The 27449-nt window shown below is 43.6% G+C and overlaps 1 protein-coding gene across 1 annotated transcript in view; it reads right to left on the bottom strand.

The window, feature by feature from the left end:
• TG (thyroglobulin) overlaps positions 1-27288 on the bottom strand; it is a 168749-nt gene extending 141461 nt beyond the window's left edge. Inside the window, exons 1-15 of the mRNA XM_075495481.1 lie at positions 27268-27288; positions 25374-25482; positions 23750-23953; positions 23310-23469; positions 18897-19081; positions 17599-17742; positions 15659-15844; positions 11072-12136; positions 8834-9421; positions 7372-7614; positions 6894-7031; positions 6255-6332; positions 5699-5811; positions 4886-4997; positions 3170-3370 (exon numbers count right to left, since the gene is read on the bottom strand). Of these exons, the coding sequence (XP_075351596.1) occupies positions 3170-3370; positions 4886-4997; positions 5699-5811; positions 6255-6332; positions 6894-7031; positions 7372-7614; positions 8834-9421; positions 11072-12136; positions 15659-15844; positions 17599-17742; positions 18897-19081; positions 23310-23469; positions 23750-23953; positions 25374-25482; positions 27268-27288 (3547 nt within the window). The remainder of the gene's footprint in view (positions 1-3169; positions 3371-4885; positions 4998-5698; positions 5812-6254; positions 6333-6893; positions 7032-7371; positions 7615-8833; positions 9422-11071; positions 12137-15658; positions 15845-17598; positions 17743-18896; positions 19082-23309; positions 23470-23749; positions 23954-25373; positions 25483-27267) is intronic.
• Positions 27289-27449: the final 161 nt, after the last annotated feature.

The following is a 27449-nucleotide window of genomic DNA, read 5'->3' as shown; positions in this document are numbered from 1 at the left end:
ATTTTCCAAATACCAATGCTCAGATCAGTCCCAACCTCCGTAGTCGCTGGAGGAAGGCAAACACTGCTGATGGTTCAGGTCTGAGCAGCCTCTCTCTCCCCTTCTGACGGAGATATGGAGATTAAGTCCTTAACTTAGCAGCCACTTCAGTTAAAGCTTAAAACATTGCAGGATGAATCTGGGATCCAGTGTGCACAGTACATCTTTGTTTTCTAACTCTGAGCATTTTAATGCCAAAATAAAAGGCTTTCGTATCTGTCTCTCTGAATTGCCAAATGCATTTTTTTCCAAGTCTCCCTTATAGCATCTTTTCTGCAATAACTCTGTAAATGGGGCCACTACATTACTCCTCTTCACTCATTGACTCTGTATCCAGTTTCTTTTTCAGTAAAGGTGGAAACCTGGCATCGTTGCTTAACAAACTTTTAATAAACCTTTTGAGATTTTAGGACCAGAAGATATCACTGTACAAGAGATAGTAATACTTATCCTGAGCAATGTAAACTACATCCACCATTATGTGTAAATTATATTAATATCTCTTAATACAAAGTATATAAAAATCAGTCTATGTCTCTTTATTGCTCTAACACATTTCTATATCCAGCAAGGCAAATCTAGTCTCAGCCATATTCTGCATATTCTGCTACAGTCTTTTACTGTCTGTTCCAATGAGAGCTGGTATATAAATTAGAAAAATAACCAGCCCCCAAAACATAAGTGATGGATGGTTTCCTGGTGTGGTTCACAGGTTTCAGTTCACAATCAGTAATTTGCTCATTTATCCTTCTACAGATGTCATCTCATTTACTATTGTTACCAAGCCTGCACCATTTTGTCATTCTTCTACTTCTGCCCTAATTTCTTGGTCCTGTAAGAGTGAATCAGAATCCAGCTGAATATTGACACTTCCCTCATAGCTGTTTCTAAGGATTTCTATAAGGAAATTACTGTCTCCATGACCTTCTCCAGAAGGCTTTCTCTCCTCTGTCTCCACTCAGAGCTGTGGAAAGCGGGCATGAGGATGGGAGATGCATGTGAGGACTGCTAGGATACTTGGCATCATCTCTCCAGTGCAAGTCAACTAGAAAAAGTTGGATTCTACCTCTGATGGAAATGATTAAGGTAATGAAAACCTCATTGCATGCACTGGGCACTGTGAAGTTATTACTTGCTGTTTACAGTCTGTTCTGATGTTGGAGGAGAAGTTTATCATATTTTCCCACCACGACAGCTTCTTTGCTGATAGACAAGATCTCCAAGATAGTGAGATAGTACTCCCTTCCCTTTTTCCTGAACAATTATTAGTAGTTCCCAGGACTAGAGGTATAAGGCTGGATAGACTGAGGGGAAAAATAACTTTTGCTTCTTTATTCTTACACAATAACTAAGTTGTTTAGCATGAAAATGTTCCATTGCTATTTCAAAATCCAGGAAAATCATTAAAGATTATTTCAATGGTATTTCTATGCAGAAAATAACAAATAGCTTTCAGTAAAGCCAGGTTTCCACTATATTTTCAAAGCAGTTCTGTCTCTCAGCTCAGTCTTTTTTTTTTAAAAAAAAAAAGGTCATTAATCATTCAGTCACTGTTTCCTCTAGGAAAAGTACAGCATTACAGGATCCCAAGAAACATCAGATGTGCACGCAAAATGTAAAATCATCTTGGGGGCATATCTTGGGGTACACCTACACCCTCCTTAGAACACATTCCATGAAGTCCCTGGGAATTTAGGGGAAAATCTAGAAAATGAGCTTTCATGGAGAGAAGGAGATATCAAGGACTTAACATTTACAACTAGTTCTGACTTTTCTCTGGCCTACCAGAAACGCTTCCACTTCTCCCTGTTCACCTTCAGAGTCTATGGGAAAGTCAATCCATACTGTTGAGTGCCGGGTATCACGTTGAGTTCCTCCAGCTGGTCCAAACAAAATAAGTATCACACAGTCCCGTGTCCTACAGAGGTACTAGCCTATAACCTGAAAGCAGGATCGCAGCAGCACTGGACTTGTTAGACTGGTCAACTCTGCCTCTCTGAAAAGCTAGAAACCTGTATTGGACTGCTACACTCACATGGCTACACCACCCTAGCTCTGGAGCTCATCTCTTCAGAGCTCAGTTGGGCACCTCCACACAACACCACACTGTATGTGGCAGATACAACCCTGGGGTCTCCTTGTGGCTTCTCATAAAATCCCAACCGCATAGCTCTCTATTGGTACAAGAAAGTTCAAAGAAAGTGGTGTTGGTGGTGGTTTCCAAGTTGGCTGAGGAGTTATCACCTAATTGACTAAAATGCCTTACAGCCAGTTGGGCTGACAGAATCAGCTATTTGGTTGGTGAGCCTGTGTTGCTCTTCATATAGCAGAATCACAGAAGGAAAATGAAGTAATTTCTTACCATGTGGGCTTGTTTTCCTAAATCTACCAACAGCTCTCATTTAAAAAAACCAAAAGAACTATGGAAACAGTAGCGTCCTGCAGGCACTAGTTGAAGGTTTTCTTTTTACATCTCTGGTTTCCACTAATCATTACACTTTGGAGCACAGCCTTGTAGAAAGTTTAATTTGTTTTGCTTCACCTCAGTGATGGGGAGACGTATAAAGGCCATTGCAAATTAAATTTACCCAAACTGGAAACCATGAGTAAATTCCAGTGCTTCGCAGCTCTGGTCATGCAGGAAATACTCTGTGAATATGCAGTGTTTTGGCACATCCTTTTCACAACTCTGGTCACAAGCCAAGAGTAGGAATGGCAGAAGCATACATTTTTCAAATTTTTTTTTAGTCAGTCGAATGGCTTTTAATCCCAGAGCCAGCTCAGACTGGAACAGGTTCAAGTTTGCAGCAAGCTGTTCAGATTGACTTTTTAGCTAAGTTTAATAGCTCAACTGCTTTGATTTAACCAGTTTTATGAATAAAGAAAAGTCAAAGATCCATTCCCTTCTCCTTTCGCCCTGACAAAGCCCTTGAAGAAAAGTGGACATCGTGCCCAGGTAGGTCTGAGATCTGCTATAACACAAAGATAACCATACCTCTTGAGCAAAAACCTCTGTAAAGGTCTGAACAAAGAAGCTTAAATACAACTAAATACTGGAAAAAGTTGGGATCTGGGTCAAGTTCCAGACCTGGGCTTGCTCAGAAGCAATGTGCCTCAAGCAGGAACTCACTTGCACATGCAGGTCTTCCTCCGCTCACTCGTGTCCCTGGCACCTCTTCTCCATTGTCAAAGACACACCAGCAGCTCTCTTGATCCTGGCTGCACTGCACGGGTGAGAAAGTCCCGTTGTCCCCTTCACACTGCGGGATGTAGCCTTTGCCAGCTTCTCGTAAACCAGTTTTAGACTTCAGCATATTACAGAAACTGGGACCTTTAAAGAGAGAAATTCGTTGCAAGATACAGAGCAGAAGACAACAAACTGATCATCTGCAGAAATGAATTATACTAATGTACAGAATTGTCCTAAACAGCAGTGCTTTTGGCCTGTTTTTGTATATGGAAGAAAGGTGAGTGATCATGAAACCATAAAAAATTTGAATCATTATAGAAACGTGAAATTTTACTTCCACTAGAAAAAAAACATTTTTTTTCTAGAGATTAAAGTGCAGTTTATATGGATTGGCATCAATAAAATAGTGGAAAGAATACTGATATTTATTTTGTATTAACACCTTTTTTGCCATAAATTTGATAGTGTATCATTTAGATGTTGATATTTTAATTTAAAAAAAAAACAATTAATCTTTTTAATAAGAATTTTTGAGCAAAGTAATTTTAAGTGTAACAATACAATAATTTACATTTTAAAATAGTCAAAATGTCCCAGTTTAATACCTTCAAAACCAGAAAAAAACCCAACCACAGAACAGTAATATTTATGGTCCCCCACAAACAAACGAAACAGGGACATGAGCATGCAGAATCACACCCTGACAAGAAGACCCAAAAAGTTCAGCCCAAACTTGAGACAAAGTTGGTTCTTACTACTTTTGTTGATCTGCTTGTAAACCTGTTTAACGAACCATTACACAACTAATTCCTCAGTGAATGTGCAGTTACTTATCCCCCATCAGGCCTGTTACAGGTCTTCATGGACTTCTACCATTAGCCCATATACTAGCCCAAAAGAAAGCAGACTTGCTGCGTCAGATGAAAGTACTATCTAACTCACTATCCTCTCCTGAGTAATTATCTACTCTGTTACAGATGTTCCGGGAGAAGGTTCGCCTAAAGCCAGTAGATTATTCTCCCAAATTTTCTATGGGAGATGGCAATCAGAAAATCAGTAGCCAAAGAACTGAAGAAACAAGCACAGCAGAACTGTAGGCTCTTGGGCTGCCTGTACTGCTCAGAAGAGCAGAGCCAGTGCACGGGCTCCAATAGGGCATCCCAATTCCTACGAGCAGGGATTCTTCAATTTTTTGGATCAACCATCTCCTGTGAGACCTCAACAGTTCTCTCTCTTTATTTAAAGACAATACAAAGGTATTATAGACCTAATTACATTCCGTGGAGCAGTTGTAAAATTGACTCACTGACTGCACGTGGCCCAGTTCCCACAGTTCAGGGATTCACTGCCTTAGAAAACTCATCCACGAGCCCAAAGAATTTTCTATGGTGGTAAGAAATGGAAAGTAAAAAAATGCATAGAAGCCTGTTCATCAGTTTGTCTAGACTGTTTTATTTGTGGTGTTATGAAGGTAAAGGATAACTATTTTCAGATACCCTTTCAATGTTGATGCGCCTGTACGTGCTATATTACTGAGGAATTAAACTGTAAGCCCCGGGTGTTTCACGGACATCGTTCTGAAAAGGAAAGTACGTATGCTGCAAAGCATGAGGCATTGCCACTAGCGTCACAGGCTGTGGGTAAGGCATTACTCACACTCAGGATTGCCATCCAAATCTTTGCTGCCACGCTCAAATACTTCTCCTGACACAGGATCTACACACCAAATATCTGTGCCGGATCTCTGTAGCACAGCGTATTCTCCTGTCTACAAAGAATCAATTACATGTCATTGCAGAGCAATGTATATTAATACAGACACGCCACAATCCATACCCCAAAGTTTGGTTAAAATATTTGATTATATTTACATTTATCCATTAATACAACACATTGAAAAGAAAGACAAAACATTAAAATACAGTCTGCCTAATTTAATACACAGACCAGGCCCTGAGAGAAGCAGTATGGAGACTGAAAGCCCATTGAGATAAGTTCTGGTATAACCTTGGTTTGAAATGTCTGTTCCTTGCCCATCTCAGGGCTCTATCCTGCTCACTGCCACGTTTTGAGAGCATCACGGACCCTATTTTGGGATACCTGCATCCAGCTCCCTCTCATCCTGACATTCTCTCACAGCTCAGGAAGAAAGAACCCCCCAGATGTCAGTCAATTAAGTTGTACCTTTTAGGCATAGCCCTGCAAAAGGACTAGGCAGAGCCACCCTGTAGGAGGGCAGCATAGGGAGGCACAGAGCTTCCTATTCCCACTCTTCATCTCAAAACTATTTAAATTCTGCCTTATGGAGGGCAACGTGTTGTTTGTTTTGTCTTATCCTTTTCTTTCAGGTTAACAGGAATGCACAAGGGGTGCTTAAGGAGCACAGACTGAAACTGTATGGGCCTTTGGCATGGGGTAAGCAAAATCGGGGAGGTTTTGTTTCTTCCTCCCTCAGTCATGTTAAATCACCTCAAGGCAGTAGGGGACAAATAGATCGGCTGTAGAGGCATCCAGCTTTGAACCGCTCTGTCTCCAGCTGGAAATTAAGGCATTGGTTCGAGACTGCTGACATGATGTCTGGCCTGGAAAAGGGAAAACATACATGCATGTTAAAATAAAATAAAGTTCTCAAACCTAAGCTAGAGAAAGGGGTACATCCCCAGCTCCTTTGCACATCTCTATTAGGCTCTGCTACAGCCTCAGGCAGGGAATTCCTGATTGGTATTTGATAACCACAGAATCACAGGATGGTTGAGGTTGGAAGGGACCTCTGGAGACAACGTCTGGTCCAACCCCCCTGCTCAAGCAGGGCCACCAACAGTAGACTGTCCATTCTCAAATCATGCAAGCCAAAATCACATATAGTGAAATTAAATGAACTAGCAAAACAAGCATAAAATTCCTTTTTCTTTTCTTGCAATGGTTAGAAACCTTGTTTCATGCATATCGTACTAGAATTTTCAATAAATATTAAAATTTGTAAGAACAGGTAATGACAAATATTTAGGAAGAAAAACCAACTGACATTTGGGAAGTTCTGCTGAGCGTGAGACCAAGGAATCCATGACATAACGTCCTCTCTCATCCACGCACCAGCAATGACCTGGCCAGGGAAGAAAAGCAGCTTTATTTTAGAGGTTGTTCTGCAGTATGTTTTGTTGCGTACTGGGAAGATTTTCATCCTCAGCAGCACTACAGAAAGTGGTCAGTAAATCTAAGTCACGTTTAACTCTGCTATCCGGCGCTAAGTAGACCACACCTGAGAGCAGTGAGAACGGAAATGTAGCAGCTCTGGTGAGACTCTGTTGCAGCCCTATCCTGCAGCATATCATCTACTCCCAGCAATCTGGTATCATCCACAAACTTGCTGAGATTGCACTCCATCTCATTGTCCTGGTCATTAATGAAGGCATTAAGAATACTAGCCCCTGAACTGACCCCTGAGGAACACTGCTAGCAGCGAGCAACTGAACATCGACTGATTTTTGAGCCCCAGTGAGCTGCCACTTGAGTCCCTCACTCCAGTCAATTTTCCACCCATCTTGTAGACCACTTCACCTCTCTCCAGTTTGGCTACAAGAATACAGGTTTTCCACCTTTTTAGAATTACACTTAGCTTTTCTTTGTTCAGACAGCCCAGAGTATCTTATTAGAAATTACTCACCTGTGCTTTCATAGCACTGAGTTGGCTCCCAGTTTCCCAGGCCATCACACTGTGGGATGTAAGGGAGAAATCCCAGTTGCGTTGCTTCCCCAGCAGAACGTTTTGAAGTAAAGTGATTCTGCCAGTAGAAATGCAAGACTGTAAAAGATAAGTAAAAGAAAGCTATTAGTAGCCAGTACAACATACTTTAAATGCACATGTTTGCAAACACCTGAATGTTCCCTGTACTTTAGAAAGCAAATTAACAAATGCTGCAAGTACATAAAGGCTGGTAAGTGTCCAAATCTTATATATGGATCGTGTCATACATATAAGACAACTGAAATCAGGTCTTGGGTTGGCAGGTTAATTACACTGATTAATTACACCAGCTGAGTTGCATCTGTTTTTCAGCAAAGTTGAATTTGACAAAGAGTACTCTTGCACAGATCCTGGGCATTAATCCATTTAATTAAGCTCTCTTCTCTCTTTCACCTACCTGACCATGCAGCCAGCTGGAGAGCATAGTCACTGCCCAATAACAGCTTTTCGGAGATCACCACCTCTGTCTCATAGGGCCGAGCAGAACGTAGGAGGTCATTGTCTGTGAGCTGTATCCCCTTTGCCATCAAGAAGCTTTCTCCAAAAGGGAAGTGGGAACTATTTGATGCTAGGATGAGCTGCTCTGCCTCCTCCATAAATTTCATGGCTTCCTGCTTAACACTTTCACATATACCAGGACCTGTAGAAACGGAGGGTATTTTAATGCCTTTTCATCTAAATCCAATAAAGATTTGCATGTGAAACTAGCTGGTCTTTTAATTAGTATCTTCTGTTTCTTCCTGCACTTGCTCAGTTTTGAATTGCTTAATGAAGCAAGCAAACAAGACTCATCAACACTTAGCTATATAACCACAAGAGTCCAAGAGTACCAGGAACCACCCAAACATTCTCCAAGTCTTGGGCCAAAGCCTTTATAATTTTAAGTTACCTCCTCATCATGGGTTACAAATGGAGTTATATGTCTCTACAGAACTGTCCCTCAGTCACCGTCATAAAAAAAGCGGATAATCAGAAAAGAGAGTGAGAAAGGAAACTGAAGGTATATCCCTTGGGTCCAGAGTGGCAGCTGACACTTGGCCTGTCTTCTCCATACATCTACTGCCTCAGATATGGCAGTTCAACACACTGAACCAGCTCAGTGAAAGTTTCTCTGCTAACATAACTCTGATAATCTGCTTTGTCCCCGTTATTCCCCATTTGCCCACAGGACTGGCATCTCCAGCACTCCTTGCCCATTTGGAAGTTTGCCATTCATTGTCCTGTCTCTTCCTCCCAGCTGGAAAATTACTATGTGATGAGAATGGTTTTAGTGACTACATTTGTAATACAGGTCATCTGCTGAAGTAACCCCAAAGAGGGCCCAACAACTTTGGTGGAGATGTCTAGAGAGAGGGCTTACCAAACTTCAGTGCTGGCCTCACTCTTCTCCTAGTGACTTCTAGGGGATAGCTGTTACTCTTGACTGTGTAGTAAGAAACAGTAAAGAAAATTCCTCTTGCCTCATTTTAAAGCATTCTTGAAAGTCATTTACATCACACTGTAATCGTGAATTTTCTATACAACCCTTCACACGCTGTTTCTAACTTCAAAGTGTCCTTTGCTGTCTGACTAAGTATCTATCTTCTGCAAAAGCATTATATGTCCAAATTCCAAATTATAAAATCTACACAAACTTGAAATGGAACTTTACTCCTCCTTATTCCCAAAGCTGAGACACCACTTATTTACCAAAAATGAGTTACCCCACCTCTGGTGGCCAGCGACAATGGCAGTATCGATGATCTTTCCAACAAGTCATTGTCTCCTACCTCACAGCACTTGAAAGGACTTTCCTCTTGTGGCATAAAAACAAAGACCAGAAACACTGCTACTTATGTGCCAGAAATTCTGTTACTTACATGTTGGGACCTGGTTCACTTCTGCCTTTGTTCCTGGCAGCTCTTCTCCTTTGCTATCAACACACCAACAATCACGAAGTTCAAAGTGGCTTAATGGAGTGCTGAAATCAGTATAGGGTCCTGGGTAATAGGTCAACTGCTCATTCAGAAGCTGCCAGAACGTATATGGATCCAGTAAAATGTTCTCAGATGCATAGGTCACGTTTCCTTCCAGCACTTCAGGTGGGAGATCGGTGAAGGAGGAATACACGGTGAATGCTGGGAAGACGTTCTGGTGCCCAGCCTCATACAAAGCTTTAATAAAAGCTGAAAAGCCTTTGGAAGATGCCTCTTTATATCCAGTTATGATGTCAAATAGATTAGCAATGGACAGGGTTTTGCCTTCGTTGTTCTCTTCAATCCACCTTTCGTACCACTCAAAGGCTTGCTCAGAAGGTCCACTGCACTGCACCTGCCTCCAGGCACCGTCAGCATCACACTGCGGGAGGTAAATGCTGGAGAGCTGAGACAGAGCGCTTGGATCTGACAACAGGAGTTTCACAGCCTTTAGAAACTCCCGACCAGCTGTTACTTGGCAAGCACTGGGGCCTGGGGAAAAGAAAAACATGCATAGCACGTCTTACGAATGCACTGAAGATATACAATACCGCTTACCCCCCTAGTACTATAAACACTATTGCTAAAACTTGGTCGCTTATCCCAATACTAACCACAACATTTCTGCCCTGTTATTAAAAGGGCCAATGCTTTTAAGCTCCCATGCTGAACCAGGGTAAGATTTACAAAGGCATGTGAGCACTGAAAGATGCATATAGATAGGTTTTTTTCAAAATATTTGAGCACATGAGGTGCCTGTAGTTCTTCCTGGGGGGGAGAGGTGCTTCATGCCAATAAATAAATGCCCTCCTGAATCTGTTCACGCCAACTAGGTATTTTCAGATACACTTGATAATCTGGCAGTTAATTCTTATTCAGCCAATCCCTCCAAAAACAACCATCTGAATAGTAGGATAATACTGATTTTATTTCCCCTTGGACCTAACCAGAATTTTCAGATTCTGTTGTTCTCTCTTCCTATTCTCTACTGAATATTGCAACTGAATATAAAATATCATCCTTCAAAATGGTGGTGTGAGTTTGTTTTGGAAGCCTTTTCTGCCATCTCCAGAGCCAAATTTCATTTTGCTACCAAGCAGCTCTACAAACCTAGCAAAACACAGGAACTCATCTCCTTTTGAGCACCAGAGAATTATGAACCTGTTTATTTTTGATCGTACTACAGATGGGTTGCTAGATATAAATCCCCTACCAATTCAGACCATAGCGATAAATTCCCCAGTACTTCTGCAAGCTGTTATTCAAAGGAACTCCTTCACTATGTACCACTGTCATCTGCTGGATACTCTTCTATTCCTTCCAAAATGAGAAGCAAGCTCTTCTCTTGGTCTGTTCTCCCTGTTGATGTGCCATTTTCAGTTCACAGAAACTTGAAAGACAAATATCCCTAGCCTATGTGCTTCTTTCTTCCTTTGTATTACATTACATTAGTAGCTGTTCATAGTCTACAAGCAAGTTGCAATGCCAAACTGATGTCTGACAAGTCATTTGCACCTTGCTTTTCTGGCCCGACTCCGTGACCTTTATGGGAAAACTATTAGCCTTTGAATCCGTCTCCTACATTTGGACTCCTGTGACATCCTACCAAGTTGAGGATATATTCTTGAGCTAAAAGACTAAAACAGGTTCATGGTTTAAGGCACTGAAGCTCTTCAGGTCTCAAGACAAGGATGAGCCAGTGACTGTGCCCAGGTGACCTGGTCCTGGAAGTAAAAGGGCTTTTTCACTTGGCATGGGTCACTCTCAGTTACACAGATGCTCCAGGTGTCGTGGGCATCATGGATGTTGTACACACTAGCTACACACTTAAGTAGAGACAGATGCCAATGACATGCTCATTAACAAGGCAAGGCCTCAGGCTCCTCTGTTTTGAGTGTGCCTACCCTAACCCACTGAAAGAAGAAGGGACCATCTTTAAGACTTAGGATATCAAGGTTTACATACACTGTATTTCCCACTATTCCCCTGCAACTGTAGGGCTGACTCCCTTTCCTGTTAGGGGACAATATTGTTTATATACATCATCCATACATTTCCAGATATAATCAGATATGAAGAAAGAATCATGAAATTCCAACACAATAAGGAAGCATCTTTAAATTCCCAGTCCCTAGGACCTACATTGCATCGGCTTTCCAGCTTTTCCCCTTATTCCTGGAATAGTCTTGCCATTCAAATCAACACAGAAGCAATTTGTCCCATAACACTGGAGTGGCAGAAAGTCTCCATCCTCGGTACAAGAGGGAATAAAAAGATCTGATCCCGCAGGCAGGCTTCGCTTCAAGTTTTGCAGGTTTCTCCTTTGCTTCTCACACTCAGTGGGACACCTTGGACGTTTGCCTTGAACTCTTGAGCCTGGAACTTCCTTACCTGAAGTGTCCAAACACCAGCACTCTCCCGCATAGCACTGAACCTCCTCATACCTCCCCTCCTTGGTGCATGCTGGAACAAACAGGTCCCTTGGCTCCTCACCACAGTCTTTGGATCCCAGTGCTAGTTTCACCACTTCGTCTAAATCTTCAGCTATGTTTTTGGGGACAGAAATCACTTGTTGAAGAAAAGTAAAGAACTCTGGTAGTTCCAGAACAGAGGAAAGGAATTTCATCTTATTCTGATTGTCCTGTAGAATTACTGTGCGGCCAAAGCTGCCTACGAGAGGTTTACTCAAAATGGAGCTCCCCTTTGATACCTCCAATGAAAATGCCTCAGCTGATTCCAGAAGGCCTTGGCCGTTATCCCTCTCTGCCACATCCTCCTGTGGGAAAAATTGACCGATGCTGTATTTCCCACTAGTGCCAAGTGCCCCTGTGAAGTTAAACTGGATCAAATTCTTCAAGAACCTTCCTCCAAAAAGGTTTTCTTGGAAACGCTTTGGATTGGCAGTAAATTGCAGTGCCACTTGAACCAGTTCCCTTGATGGGAACATCCCCGTGATGGCTTCACTAAGGGTGGTTTCTAGCCCAGGAATCTGGCTGACATACGGGCTTTGTGCAACTGGGGACGACAATCCAGAGTCCAGAAACAGCTCCTTGAAGGAGGGAGGGCAGGGTCTTGAGAAGCCAGCTATTTTTTCCGACTGCATATCTGGCGTGGAAAACAAATTGGGCTGACTGAAGTACCCAGCAGGGCCATAAAAGATCCTCGACAAGGCCCGCCGTCTCTCAGAGATGCACACTTGTTCTTCACCTAGACAAAGAGTTAAAAAAAAAAATGCAAATTTTGGAACTTCCAAAACCTGTAACTCTATGGCTATCTTTCAAGCAGTCTCGGCAGAAACCACATAAAAGTATACTTTAACCTGCCTCTAGTTCCTCAACCACGCATCATGTACATTGAGAAGGAAATTTGAACTGTTGTTGAAGATGGTCTATAAATAAAATTCTGCAGTCAAGACACAAAGTGAAAGGAAACATTCCTTCACCACGTCTGAGTTGTCTGCTCTGTAGTTTTTTTTCTGGTTCTATTGTTTCCCAGTGTAAATCCTCATTCCCGTTCCTGTGGCTGAAAGAACGAATAAAGTCTTTTCCAAATACGTTAACTCTCTGGTAGGATGCCTACTTCTAATGAAAACCTCTGACAATCCAGGCGCAATATGTGAACTTAAGAAAGAGAAATAGACTGCAAAAAACCAGCAAGTTATTTTAACCCATGCCCACTAATGAGGAATTTATGGAGGCTTCCTACCTAGATCTTCAGTTTCATAGTGAAGCGTTCATTACAAGAGGCTTGAAAAAAGATTGTTAAAATTAGCAGTAATAGGGTGCTACGGACCAGATGGCATTCACAAATGAGCTCTAAAGGAAAAAAAATACAAAATTTCAACAAAAATAGTCAAATGTCAGGGTACTGAGGGTACCAACAGTGGCCCTGGCCACCCACATCCTGGGCCAAGCTATGTCAGAGGTGTGTCTGCATCCAGCCCCGTCTGTACGTGCGTACACAGACAGCAATGCCTCCAAGTTAGGATGCAACACGTCACTGAAGAAGGACCTCTGAAAATGTCAGCTTAAGGCTTAAAAGACATCAAAAAAGGAAAGACTTAGTAGCTATAAAGACACTGAGAACCAAACAGACAGGATGGTTACGGCACTGACTGGATCTCTGGAACGCACGCAGCAGCTTGAACCATGTGCCAGACGGTTACCTTTCCTTGAAAAGTAGCAGAATTATGGAGAAGGGATGCAAAAATATTTTGAGGACAGAACGGCTTTTCCAGTAGGACAGACTATTCAGCTTGGCCAAAAAAAATACGATAAAGGTTTTTAAAAATCAGGATTCTCCACATCATTCACAGTAGACAATTATTACTCAGTATTTCTCACAGTACAGGAATTAGAATGGTCCAGAAGTACAGCACATAATTACGATCACTAAATTTATTGCCAGAGATTGCTAGGAAGGACAAAAGGTTAAAGAGCAATTAGGCAAATCCCTGGAAGATGACTCCACAGAGAAGTGCTAAACACAACGATCTGGGTTCAGCCTCCAGTCTGGGGACTCCCTAGCCTGCAGGCAAGAGGGAGGATATATGGAAGCTATATGCATTTCCCATGTTTCTCACGCTTTCTCCCTAAGCACCACTGCTGTCCCTGTGGGGGACAGGATGGTGGACAAACAGCTGTGGTCTGCTCCAGCATGGCCTCCTTTGGGCTCCCCACCCCATCCCCCAATTTATTCCATATTGAGGCAATATGATAAAGCAGTCATAAATCCTGTTAACAGTAAGGATAAAAGCTGGAAATCTTAAAAGCTGCTAAAATAGATTAGCAAGTAATCTGAGGCTCTGTGATCAGCATCTTTCTCACTCCTCCTTTCGAACCCTTGTCCTGCTCTGCAGGTCCTGGCAGGGGCTCAGGGTCCTTCACAGTGGTTCCTTTGTAAAGGCATGTTCTGGAGGATGGGCCCCTTCTGTTTTCAGTTGGCTCTTGGTAAGAGGGCTGAAGAACATTCCTCTGGGGACCAATAATTTAGTGTAAGCCACAATCCCACAAGTATGCTAATATGAAGCAAATGTAGGATCACGGTCTTTAAACGCTCTCCCCTGCTACCCACTGTTGAATCAAATCAAAGCAGAGTGAGAAAGAATAAACAGAAAAGCACTGCTGGGGTGAATTTACTGTAAAGGTCTGAAAAGGAGCGTGTCCCTGTCAGGACTGCCTGGTACCCCAGGTCATGAGAGTACCCGACATGGTACCCACACCTATGTCCCTGCCTCCTCCAGCGTTCACGCTGCTGAGTGTGAGTCAAAGATATTAAAGAGAAATAAAACAGAGCAGAACTGGGGAGACGCACATGGCATGTAGCTGTCTGAACACAGACTGCAGCTATATCCTCATGAAATACCTTCTTGGGAGTTAGTCTGCAAAACTTCTGCAGAAATTTTTCCTTGCTTAAATTTCCTGAGTCCATCAAGAAAAGCTGCAAGCAGCCTCAAGTCATTGCCCCTGCCCCCCTCCCCCCCAAAAAAAATCACCAGGAGGGCTCAGCAAAGCACATTCAAGGAGAAAACAACCAGTCCCAACGTACGGCGAGGCCTCTCAGAGGTTCCCTTTCAATATCGTTGGTGATCAGCCTCAGAGGCAAGCTAACATTTTCATTTCGTGGTAAGCCTTGTCGGTGCCCAGAGCACTCTGAGCAGCTTGGAGCCGTGACACCCCGGGTGGGTTCCTCCTTCTCTACCTGCGTGGTAAGACTGTGTCTCGCAGACACAGCAATCGCCTTCCCTGCAGGCGGCCCCTGCATTAAGACCTTGTGCTCCCTCAGCCCCCCAGCGCAATCCGGAATGTCTAGGTAGTGCGCTCCGGAGCAAAGGTTTTAACTTTCCTTCTCCCCTCCGGCCCTTTGACATTTCTGCTGTCATTTCCATTTGAGGCACTGATTTGATGGTGTATTCTTAACGAAATCTCTCAAAGCCCAAACCCATACACCTTTTCCAAATTGTTCGGGGTTTTTTTTTTTACTGGATATGGCAATTTTCATGGCCAAATATGCAGTGAGAGAAATGGGAAAAATGGGAAAAGAAGTGCTCAGGATGAGAGGTGCCTTAGAAATTCCATAGCATTTCACCCAAGGAAGGAGATAAAACCCAAACCCACCATCACTGGCTTCCTTATATTATCCCAGATATTCTGACCTAACACCCCAGCCCCTGGAGCCAAGACAGGTATCACGGCTGCAAAGAAAAGCCTTGCTGTATGCAAAACTAAAAGGCTAAACAAAGATCATAAAGAAAACTAAAAGGAATATGATGTTTAATAATTTATTAGAATGTGGCTTTTAACCCCAGGGAGGTTTTTGGATCCCAGTTTCTGAACACCAGAATCAATCAGAGCCAAGGGAACCGGTCCTTTAGGTTTCTTTCTAAAGACAAAATTCCCGCAGTGGATGAAGTGTTTGGAGAGGGAAAGTGAACGGGCCTGGCTTGAACTTGAAGCATACATGGATCTACAAGGCAACGGTGCTTGTTAGCTCCTTTTCTCTTCCTACATCTCCCACAGACCAAGGTTGGCCTCTCGCAGACACCAGCTGGGGGAAGCACCGAAGGACAACGGCTGGCATTTGCACCACACTTCCACAATTACTATCAAATTATTGCCCTCAACTCCCTTTGATTTTTCCAAGAAAAACGAAAGTGATGCATAGAGACTGGAGCGAGTAAATGAACACAAGAGATGTACTCGTTTTTCCTTTTCCAAACCTCATACATACCGCAGGCCGGGGGCTGTCCTCGTCTTTTTGTGCCCTGGACCTCTTGCCCTTTGGTGTCCACACACCAGCACTGTCCTCCCTGCTGACACTGCACTGGTGTGTAGCCTCCATCAGTATCACAAGACGGCACGTAGGCGTGCTGGTAACGCTGGGCTGCGTACCGCTCAACCTCGCACTTTGAGGGGCCTGGAAGAAAAACAGGCTGCGTTAAGGAGGGAAAGCTTAAAGTTTCCGAGCCATCTCTGCTTGATCCTATCATTTGCCTATTTGGGGGGGAAGAGAAAAAATAAAGTTTAATTTCCTGACTGTTTTCAGTGAAACTTCAAGTACCAGCCCAAAATGCAAATTCTCCATCCTCTTCTCCCCTGGAGAATTGGCCCCAGGGTTTTCTGCTGTAGGTATCGTTTCTAAAAACTAAACAGAAAATAAAACCTCAACACGTTTTTCAGCCATAGTCGTGGGTAGGCAGAGTAGCAGCACCTACTGGGAGCCATGCCGGAGGCTAGGTGAGCTCTGGCCCTTAATGCAAATGCCAAGCTGGTCAACAGAGATAGATGTGCAACCTGGGAGACCAAGATGCATATAAGCATCATTTCTGGTGAGAACAAGGCAGTGCTCCTGCAAAAGGATCTGCACCTGACTCTGGAGATTTGGCCTGGGACCACCCAATTCCTTTCATTTCCCTCCGCAGGGATCTGAAGACCCTATTCCTGTCAAACTGGCCTTAACGGCAGAGAATCCAAAACTCCATAAAGCAAATTTTCTGAGTTATGATCTCTCCAATACTAGACTTCACCCTTCCAACAGAAATTTTGCTTGTTTATATAAACCTGCAATCCCACAGCCTAAACATTTCTCACCTTCGAGAGCCTTCCAGCTACACTCAGCTACCAGGTTGAGGCAGCGAGAGCATCACATCAGAGCAACCTGTTCATCAAGGAAGTCTGACAACTTTGCTGAAGCGTGGGGCTTCAGGTGACGGCGTGAGATCTGGGTAAGTCACCAAAGCAGTCCCCACCAGCGGCTGAGGAACGTGATCACATCTCCATCTTGTGGCTGTTCCCCCTTCATCTTTGCTGACAGCCGCTGCATCCCTAGCTGCAGTCAGAGCTTATTGCACAACCCTGTGCAGTGGGAGGGGGAAGATGCTTTCCAGACTCCCCAGAATGATCAGCTTGTCCCAGAAATAGAAAAACTGCGTGACTATGTGGCCGGAAGACTTACATCAGTATCTGCTTAACATCTCTGGTGATGCAGCTCCTTAGCGAGGACAGCAATGTCAGAGAAATTTGGATGGGAGGATGAAGGATCACACCAGGGTGTTCAAACTCTCCCCAGCCAAGGCAATTCTCTTGGGCTCTGGTGTAGGAGAGTGAAGGAGGTACTTGACCGCCTGTCCCACAGAGTTCACTGCCCATAGGCAGAGAAACTCCCTCCCCATTTGCCTGCCCTGACAGGGGAGGCAATGGGCCCAAGGGCAGATCCAGAACTCAGTCTTGCTGGCTAAGGCACTACAAACTCCTGGGTAGCCTCCTGGAGATCGAGTGTGTTGTGGCCAGTGTAAGATCCTTTCTATTTCTGAGTGTACTGCCATAAATCAGGGAGCATTTTCTCAGGCTTTTAATTTAATAAATCATCAAATCCATCTCCAGAATCTCAAGACAAGAGATACAGGGAGTTCATGGCCTTTCAACTAATGCAAACTTCACATGCGTGGGAAAGCACAGATCAGAGGACAGGTACAATCTGCTGCTAAGAATGTACAACCCAGAGATTAAAGTCAGCTGCAATTCGAGGACCTTGATTCTTGCACCAAAGCTGTGATGTTATATGCTTTTAGTGCAAGAGACCCCTAGAACAACTCTCCCCAATGGCAGGTGTCACATATAATCTCCAAAATCGTCACCTTATTTAAAGGGCATCACCTGGGTGCTACTTACATCTGAACTTGCCAGAGGTAGCTAGCTGAACCCCCAGAAACCGCCTCTGCAGGATCCGATATATGCTGGTCTCCGTGAACATGCGGGCAGGCTCCAGCGCAGAGAAAATTGTGTCGTAAACTTCATCGAGCAGCAGTTCCAAGCCTGGGAAAGGGAGACTTTTAGCACAGAGCCTGCTTTTAAGACTAAAGTCATCTGCTTTACACCAGAGTAGCAGAATTGGAAGCTTATCAGGAAGAAGAAAACCAGTCCTCTAAAGAGGCCAAATGTGAACTTACACTGCATAACCCTACTGCACCGCACCGTATAACCCACTGCTGAGTACCCAGTCGTTAGCTTTATGTCTTGATATCTACCAAAACAAGCAGGAGGAACATCCAGTAACCTGCACTGTGCTGTGGTTTTGTTAGGTTCAGTCTGCAGTAGAGGAATTGACGGAATTTTGGAAACTGATGTTACCAAAAAACAATTCCCAATCATTTTCGTTGTATACCAAAAAAAAAAAGACATGCAGTAGTTTCCCTGAGTGCACACATTTTTTGAAAACTTCTCATCCTTGTGGGAATTAAATGTTGAAGTTCTCATCTATCACTTAAATGTTAAGATATTATGCTTTGCATTTTTCCTGGGTTTTGGTTGTTTGTTTTTTGTTTTGTTTTGTTTTTTTTTTTAATTTTTAAAACCACAGTATCTAAGGAAGAGGAGCTGGAAGTCCTCCACCTCCTCATGCCTCCTTCTAGGAAAAAAAATTCTTTCTTCTAAAGTGTCCCATCAACTATTAACATGCCTAAAAGGTGTCCTGAGGCTATGGAAGAATGGAAGGGCCATCTGATGTCCTCACCCATGGCAGGGGGTTTGGACTAGAGGATCTTTAAAGGTCCCTTCCAACCCAAACCATTCCATGATTCTACCTGAGCAAGAAGAAAACAGTTCAGTCTCCAGGGCCTTTATATTCCCCTGCATTTGCTAATTGGACTTATCAAATACGATGCAGCTTTCTAGCGTGGGCAGAGGTTGGGCATTCAGAAATCCTATTCCACCATCCCAGAAAGGACAGGATTAGCTCCCGGGCAGCAACTCCACTTGCTGCTGACTGAAGCGGTGCTCCTAAGGGTGGGATTTCACCAGTGAGCTCCAGTCTTTCCCATGGGCACTACACTGGTCACAGTGGTCTTAACCCTTGTAAGAATGAAACTGAAGTCCCAAACGAAGCTGAAGACTGATAGTTGTTATTTGGCCCCTTCCCTTGGGAATCCAAAGCCGCTCAAATTAAAGCATCGATGCCGGAGGGTACTTACCGGTGTCTGCTAACTCTCTGCCCAGGCTGTCCGCGCAGTAACAGTACCCAGAGACCTCCGGGAACGTCTCCCGCAAGGAGCTGAACGTTTGGAAAGCCTCCGGGAGCCTGGAAGGAAAAGCAGCCTCCTGTGAAGAGCCCAGGGAGATGCGTCGACAACAGCAAAGCATCATCTGTGTTTCCCTCCTGAATTTGTACAGCAAGGATATCTGCACAGCACAAAGCCATTACAAAGGCCTTCGGTCTCCTTGTGGCAACCAAGCCCTGACAAGGTCCAAATCAGTGTTTCAGCAGGCTAAATCAGTGCTTCAGCAGGCTAACAAGTCTCCTAAATGCCATTTTTTCGAGCACAAATTTTTAAGCAATCACAGGACAATAACATCTCCCTTCAGACAGATTTCTGACTCTGCCTGAGCAGGTACCCAGCATCTAACACTCATTTTCAATTCTATTCTCATCTCTGAAAGCATGTCAAAGAGTGTAAAATAGATAGACGTTTGCTTAATGTTATTACAACACCTGTTCATTAGCTCCTTCCACAAATCTGCACAGAATGAGAGAGTGCCTAAACACAGAGGTTGCTTCCTCTTCCCTACATGCTACGTACACTTTCTGCACTGGATTAAGCACAAAAGCTGATAAAAACCTCACTAATCTTTTTCATTTTGAGAGCATGGCTCAACAGATTAAGGAGAACGGGTTTTTAACATATTACAAGCAAGATTGACTCTTACTTCTGGAGATCAAAGAGACACCAGTTTCCAGTATAATATTCTAGGAGTGACAACAGCCAAATTCCAGCAAAGCAGTGATTTAGGAAGGAAACTTAATAGGGTCAGAGTTGGAAAAAACATAATAAATGTGATCTTAACTGACAGACACTCTAGGGTTTGTCCAAGCAAACAGAAGATAATTTTTTCTAGATTCAGGCAATATGACCAGCATAACAATTTTGCCAAGTTCCAAAACTATTGTATTATTTTACAGACCTTACCCTGAAATATGATAAAGGTCTGGTGTCCCAGCTGCATGTGGCTTATCTGGGAAAAATCTAATAACAGGGAAGTGGAATTTCCTGCTCAAGACATTCAGATATTTACACAAAGTAGGTTTTTACCAAGGAAGGACACTTAGCAGTAAGAGTAACGGTAGATTAGGCCCTGATCAATTGGGAAAAAGGTTCAGGTGCCAAAACACTTTACAGTAACTCTGTGAAACTGGGACTATGACCAGGCTCAACTCCAGTGCCACCCTCCTGCAGCCTCAGGGCTGCTCTATAGCGCGTGCAGTCTGTAGTGCCCCTGAGAACCGCAGCGAAACGCTTGTCTGGCTCAGAGCCAGCGGCCAGGTGAGGAGAGTGCAGTAATGGCCCTTTGCCACCCTCAAGAGCCTGCCTGAGAGCTCTGCCACCTCTTGCCGGGAGAGCTGAAGATGTTACTGCTTCCTCAGTACATCAAAGCACAAGCTGGGGAATGCACGAAGCAACAGCAACCCCCGGCAGAGGAAGGAGCTGGTACCTCGGGGTTGTCCCGGCATTATCCAGCAGCGCTCCTGAATCAGAGCTTGCACACCCCTGCGTAGAGCTGCTTCGCTCAGGCACTCTCCCACGTCTTCAAACTAAAAGCCTACTGACTCCCTCTACTTTGGACTGTCAAATCCTGCTCCACTGCTGACGCTGGCATACTAAAAGCAATCAAAATGTCATCCTTCAGGGCACAAAGGGACTTCTGTCAGCATGAAAACAATGCAATTTAAGATATAAACAGCTAAATACCATCTTTCTGTGGTCTTCTATGTACACATGGATGTAAATGTCTTGGGGCATTTCAAGAGCTTTCTGCTCCCCTGAATTATCATGCACTGGCCACTGCCCAATCAGGAAAATTATCTTTTCTCTTCTTAGGAGAGCAATGCCCCTATATTCAAAGCCAGACCTCTGCACTGCTCATGTCCTTGGAGCTCATCACCTCAGCACTGCAACATCTAGCTGAGTGAAACAGGATGCAATGAAAAAATTCTGCATGCTGCTTTCTTTTATCCTCAACATTAAGAAGTCACGTGCATAATTATACTACTTCTATATGGGGCAGATGTGTAGTCATATCCTGTCATTCTGGTTACTTTTGTTCCAAGTTGAGTGTACAGCTAAATAAAGTACAAACAGATATAAACTAGGCCCACACAAACAAGAGGACAGAACTTTTCTCACCTTACTTGGAAAATTCACTTCCTACCGCTTCTTTTCTTTTCTCAGCCTCTTTTTAATCACAAGCCCTGAGATGAGAAGTGATAATACAGAGTACCTCCTCTATCAGACTCAGTCCGAAACGATGGCTGAAGAAAAGATGACTACATTTAAGTTATGGATAAATTTATAGCGTATCCATGTGTTTCAACAAGAATGCTTGCACTCAGAAATATGGAAAAGTAAATAAATGTGAGGTTGTTGACCTTTTCTTCCAACTATGAGTCTCTGCTCTTGGCTTCCAGCAAAGATAACTCATTACCGACCTTCAAAAGCAGGTTTGCAAGTAACCCCTTTTATGTTTCTATGTGCAGCTCAAGTTGTAGCTGCCCTTCTCATTGACTACTCAGAAACAGGGAGAAACCAAATCGTGTTTTTTGCCACTGCCAACGAAATAATACATAATAGGGCAGAACCTCCGGTGAGCTGCGATAAAGACACTGACACAAGGTCTTCAGTCTGATGAAAATTATAACAAGAAAGTAAAAAGATCCTCCTCGACTTTTGATTCTTTGATCTTTCTCCCCAGTCTGCTACAGGGCCTTCTATATGGCTGCCCGTCCAAGCAGGACCCAGGCACAGTCCATACAAAATAAGTAACAGCAGCCAAGTTGCCAGGGTGAGGCAAGAAATTTGGGCTCATCTTTCTTCCCAGAAGTCCTCCTCTTGGGAAAGTCTTAGCTCTAAGCTTCTGAATTGCTCCATTTATTTTTTTTAACATACTGATTTATTCTGGAATATTTATAAAGGTATAAGGAAACAATTCAGAAAGGGAGTTAGTTTGACGTGTCTAGATTTCAAAAATCAGTCTGTGGAACAAAAGAAAGTTGCTCCACTGTTTCCACATGAACATAAAATGTGGGTTTAAATCCCTGTTCTGCTATAGTCCTTTGCTGTGGAACTCATCCCTTCAACTCCATATTCTGGCCTCCTGTTTTTTGGACAGGATAATGACATTTCAGGCGGGAATAGTGTGAAAATAAATATATTAATGACCTGAGATACTCAGATATGATAGTAATGGGTTGAGTCAATGCCATAACTGGAAAGGTAGAGAGCTGGGAGTGAAATGATCCTGCTGTGATTAATTACATGGCACAGACACAAGAAAAGTCCAATCTTGCAGGCCTTTGCAGACAAATCTCCCAATGAGAGAAAAAAAAATATTAATTTGAAGCATTGCTTTCTCCTCTGTAATTGCTCTTTTAGAATTTCCACACCCCACAGGCCAACAAACAAAACAGCCAGATTATTTTGCTCTTGCCAAAATAACCTCTCCTAAAGCTCTGACAAATTTGCACTGTGCATTTGGGCTTGCCTTTCAGTTTTGCTTAAATTAAAAAAGAAAACCCTCAAAACAGTACAATTGACATTTACAGTAAAATGCCTTTGCTAGTCCAGAGCCAAGAATGAGACATTACATTTACTCCACTGCCCTCCATCGGAGATGCCAACATAATGGCACTTTGCAAGAGACCCAAAGGTTTATCTGGAGTGTCTGAACACCTGCACCGAAACAAACTTCTCTCCCTGTGGTTCCCCTTGTCCATTCCTAATTTCTCCACCTGAGCATTAATTCCCAGCTCCTCCACAGGACAACAGCTTCTTGCTCCCACAGACAAGCATTTGATCCAGCTTCTCCAACCCACTCCAACAACCCGAAGCCAGTCGTATGTTCATCACTTGCTGGTTCACCTGTGTGAGCAACCCTGGAACTGCTTAAATGGACGAGAGTTTCCCACCTTCACTTGGAACTTCCTCGTTGCATGTTGCCACTTGTCCATCTGCTTTCATCTCCCATATGGAATCATCTTTCCTACCTCATAGATACATTTGAATTCCTCTCTTCCTTCCGCATTTATCTCATTTGCTGTTGCGTGTCTGTCTGAAAGGCAGCCCTGGCTACTTTTCCAAATACAGATTGCAATGTGGTATCCACTGCTGTGTAAGGACACACTGATTAGACTGCAGGGATAGAATATCAGGCTTTTCTAAATGAGAAAATTTAATTCAGAAGAAAAAGTTTTTTACTTGGTCCATTCACTAACAGAAAATAACATCATATGGGGTCACAGAAAAAGGGCTTCATGCGGAAAAAAAATGCAGTAAGACACTGACTTGAAGAGATATGCAGGATTGTCTCCCTCTTTCAGAAGCCTACCCTCTTACCTGTTGTAACTATGAACAAGATCAAAAACCATCATGTCTGTAGTGTTGACAAACTTGCACTGGACAGGCAGAAACTCTCCATCTGCTGAGCACTGTGGTGGGGTCTTCTCTCCAAACCCATGAAGAATGCGACGGTCTCGGATCTCACAGTTCCCTGGACCTGATGGGGGAAAAAAAAAATGTTTACTGGTGTTTTAACTTCCCACAAACAGCTGAGTAGCCATCCCATGGTTTGGAAGGGGTTTAGATTCATTACATTGAATACAGACATCTAGGTGCTTCATATTCTCTTTATAACCAATGGAAACAGAGACTAAAATTCCTCAGTTAAGCACCTACGCTTCTGTAGGATAAGTGTAGGCTGCAGTGTCCAAGCTCCTTTCATTCACACCAAACCTTCCCACCCTACAAAACCCCCCGTTTTGTTGAATATTACTTACACCGCGTTGGCTTTCCTCTCTGCCTGGTGCCATAAATCTCCATTCCTTCTGGATCTACACACCAGCACTGACCCAGCTCCGTGTCACACTGCACTGCATCAAATGCCCCTGAATCCAGGCACTGAGGGATGTAGGAGATGCTGCTGCTGTTGATGTAGCGACTGACCAAGATCCTCTGCTTTTGCAGCTGGCAAAAGGATAAGCCTGCAGTACCAGAGAGGGGCACTGTTAGAGGAAGGTACTTGTTGGGCATGGAATCATTTATTAAGGCAACATCTGAATTTTCTCAGAGCTGCAAGTTCTGATTCTGCCACCCAGGTGGCATGAGGACCTTGATGGACTTGAGGTCATGAAAATTGGTATACAGAAACCCACCACAGGTGGGGTTGAAGCCCTCCAACTCAAAAGCCAATACGTTAAGTTGATCTTTCATTCATGATTTACATTACTGTGACCTTCATGAATACAGATCATCCAGGTGTATCCAGTTTCCACGATCAGGTCTGAAGAAATGCCAGAACTTCCACTAGAAAGACCCAGCAAATGACAACAGAGTCCATCAAAGTCCGGGGCTAACCTATTCTGGATTTCAGCAGTTCAGCAGTTTACCCAATCTGAGCAAAAATAGAAACTTGTGACTTACAAGATATGGGATATCCATTCTGTTTGCTGCCAGGTACCTCAATGCCATTCTCATCCACACACCAACAGGAAAGACCATTCCTACTGCACTGAACTGTCCTGAAGATCACAAGTAACATATTTTACTCGGTTAGTGACAGAGTCTTCAGTCAGTATGGGACATAAACCAAGAAATAAAGCAAGCCAAACACCACAAATAATGGAATCAGAAAGGGCTGTGTTTCTGGTGATTCTAAATCTACCTGATGGGAGCTCTTAATTCTAGTAATTCTCTGAAGTCTTCAGGAATTACAGATAAGTGACTTGAAGTCATTCAGGAGGCAAGCAGGTTGGACAGAATCCCGATTCTTAGTATTTGAGAACAACCATACATTTTGAGCCTTTTTTAAGTCAAATCCAGCACGCTCTAGGTCCCCCACCCTAGGCAACAACAGTAGGATAATAGTAGAGAACGTTACAATTTGCACTTTCCCTCAGTCTCAGCTTTAACTCATTAACTTCTTGCATCTTCAAGCAACATGCTGCTTTCTAAAATACTGTTCTCTGTGTGCTTTAGTTCTTTTACTGCTTTTAGAAGGATACCCAACTGTGCCACTTACAGCAAGGTGGATAACTTCTCCAAGTCAAGTTGGCTCAGCTGTGCCAGCTGGCACACTGATCACAGGCATGAGATCATGCGTAGGAGGACAGCAGTTGCATTATACAACAACCTGCACCGAGTATTTAACATGCAAGTAATGCTGCCAAGATTCGCCTATTAATATTAGATTGACCTCTTAACCCAGAGATTATTTCCAGCAACGTGGAATTCATTCAGGAGAGGTTGGATCTGCCACATGGCTCAATGAAGTCCCTTCAGTCTCCTGCACCCCTCACCCTCCACTCCACCGATACAGAGGCTCTTCAAAACCGAAGCTAAAGCTTTCATTAGTAATGAAAGGCCACGTCACATAACAGCAGAATAATAGCAGGCATGAGTTACCTGAACTGGCCATCTGCTGAGCACTGAGGAACGTAGGTTTCTCCTCCTGAAAAAGCCTTTTCCCTCTGAAGTTCGCATGGACGTAACGGCTGAGAATCCGTCTGGTACTCTGAAAGCAGCGTAACGTAAACACGTAAGGGTGGCTTCACCACAAGCCTGTTCTCATCAAAACCCTGTTAGTGCCAGTGCTGCGTGGTGAAAGCCCCAGGTTCATGGGTCCTCCCGGGTTGTTTCCCCATTGCCCCTTGCATGCATTTCTGCACGGGGCAGCACAGGGAAGTACTGAACAAACTCACTGAGCTGCCAGCTGCAGGATAAACACATGACGGAGATGCTCGGGAACCCCTTTCCCAGGCCTGTATTTAATTAGCTTCAGCTCTGTTCTACGCTGGTATAGCTATCATTTTCTGGTGCCTGAGGTAGTCTACGTACTCAGAGTTAGTTGTGGCTGTCACCACAAAACAGCCCTTTGCCATAACCACACACATCACTATTAATGTTTCTGAGTGTTTATTCTTTATTGAAGCCGAGTCCCTCACTATTCCACCAAAAGGAGAGGTACTTCTTAATCTCGTGAAAGACCTAAAAAGAATCAATGTCTTGCAGTTAGCATGAGACTAATTCATATTAGGAACACTTCTCAATTTTTACCAGGGCAAGTGATCAACTACTGAAGCCACCTAGCAAGAAAACAGTCGACTCTTCAGTTTTCAATGCATTCAAAACCACATTTGGATGCTGTTTTAGGAGAATGATGAAATTCAGTAGGTTCTTTTTTACAGAACAGATTAGTTGATCTGACACTTTCCCCATCCTCAAAATTCGGTGAATGTCATGCTCTTAATTCCATTGACTAGTTCTATAAAAATACAGCAAACAAACAAAACCACAGCAACAGCGATTTAAACCAAAGGTTCACTTAATCCAGTATTTGGTCTGAGTGTGACCACACATAGTAGTGCAAATACATCATAAGCATTCTGAATACTTTCCAGCCTCCAGTAATTTGCATCTTGGGGACTTCTTTAACCATAGATGGTTTCTGTGCACCTAAGATCTTCCAATCACTTCTGTTTCTGTGTGTTTCTACTGTGTCCCCTTAAGCCCATGTGAAAATTTTCCCAAGACTGTAAAGGGATTTTAAGTTAGCTCACCTACAGACATCCACATGTAGGCAAACCTCACCTTTTTCATCTCAAACGTGACTTTGAGCCAGTTGTGCTGGGATGTGTGGAGATCCCTGTGCACAGCGCTAGAGAGGGTCTACTAAGACATCTGAGTTAAGAGATTAATTGAGTGATTCAAACTGCTTGTTGTGCAGGACTATCAAACTCAAACCAAAGAACTGGGGACAGCACTCAGACTATCCAGTACCTTAAGGTTCAAGCCTAAATTAGATGATGGTACATACAAGTAGAAGATATAATCTTAGGACCTTCACATCCTTGCAACACCACCTTTTCTTACCCAAGCTCCTTCTCTAGCCCAGCCTGTTCTTCCAGAAAACTTTTTTTTTCCCACCCAAAATCCAGGTGCACTGAACTCAGATAACCCTGACCATTTAAAGATCCTTACAGCTTAGTATTTAACCTGGAGCCCACACTCAGTTTGTTCAGCACACAATAACTAGCTAAGTTTGCAGTGTGCAAGATTCAAGATCATTATATACTTCTTCAGAATAATACACAGAGCAGCACAAAGATCACAGGAGCACAGTCACTACTGGACACAGGCAAAGGAAAAGAACAAACGTACTTACCAAATACATTGGCTGCTGCTATGCTAATAAAGCAGCAAAGAAGGGTGCAAAATGGGATGGAGCCCATCTTGCGATGGGAGAGCTCCATCCCCTGTTGTCAGTGAGACAGCCCTGCACACCCCACGTAGCCTTCACCTGCCTTTTTATAGCGACCATCGCGCGGATGGGTTGGCTTACGCGCTGGTAGACTGGCCACGAAATGGGGCGAGTGACGCATACGACGCTTCTGAGAAAACCGCAAGAGGCCCGTTCACCTGGAACTGCCCTCGTGGTTCTCCTCAGCCAGTTCTCATCCCCGCTCCAGGGAGCACTCCTGA

Source organism: Mycteria americana, chromosome 2, assembly GCF_035582795.1.
Source record: "Mycteria americana isolate JAX WOST 10 ecotype Jacksonville Zoo and Gardens chromosome 2, USCA_MyAme_1.0, whole genome shotgun sequence".
Classification (NCBI taxonomy): domain Eukaryota; kingdom Metazoa; phylum Chordata; class Aves; order Ciconiiformes; family Ciconiidae; genus Mycteria; species Mycteria americana.
Note: the sequence above shows the minus strand (reverse complement) of the source record. Positions and strands in the feature narration are given on the sequence as shown.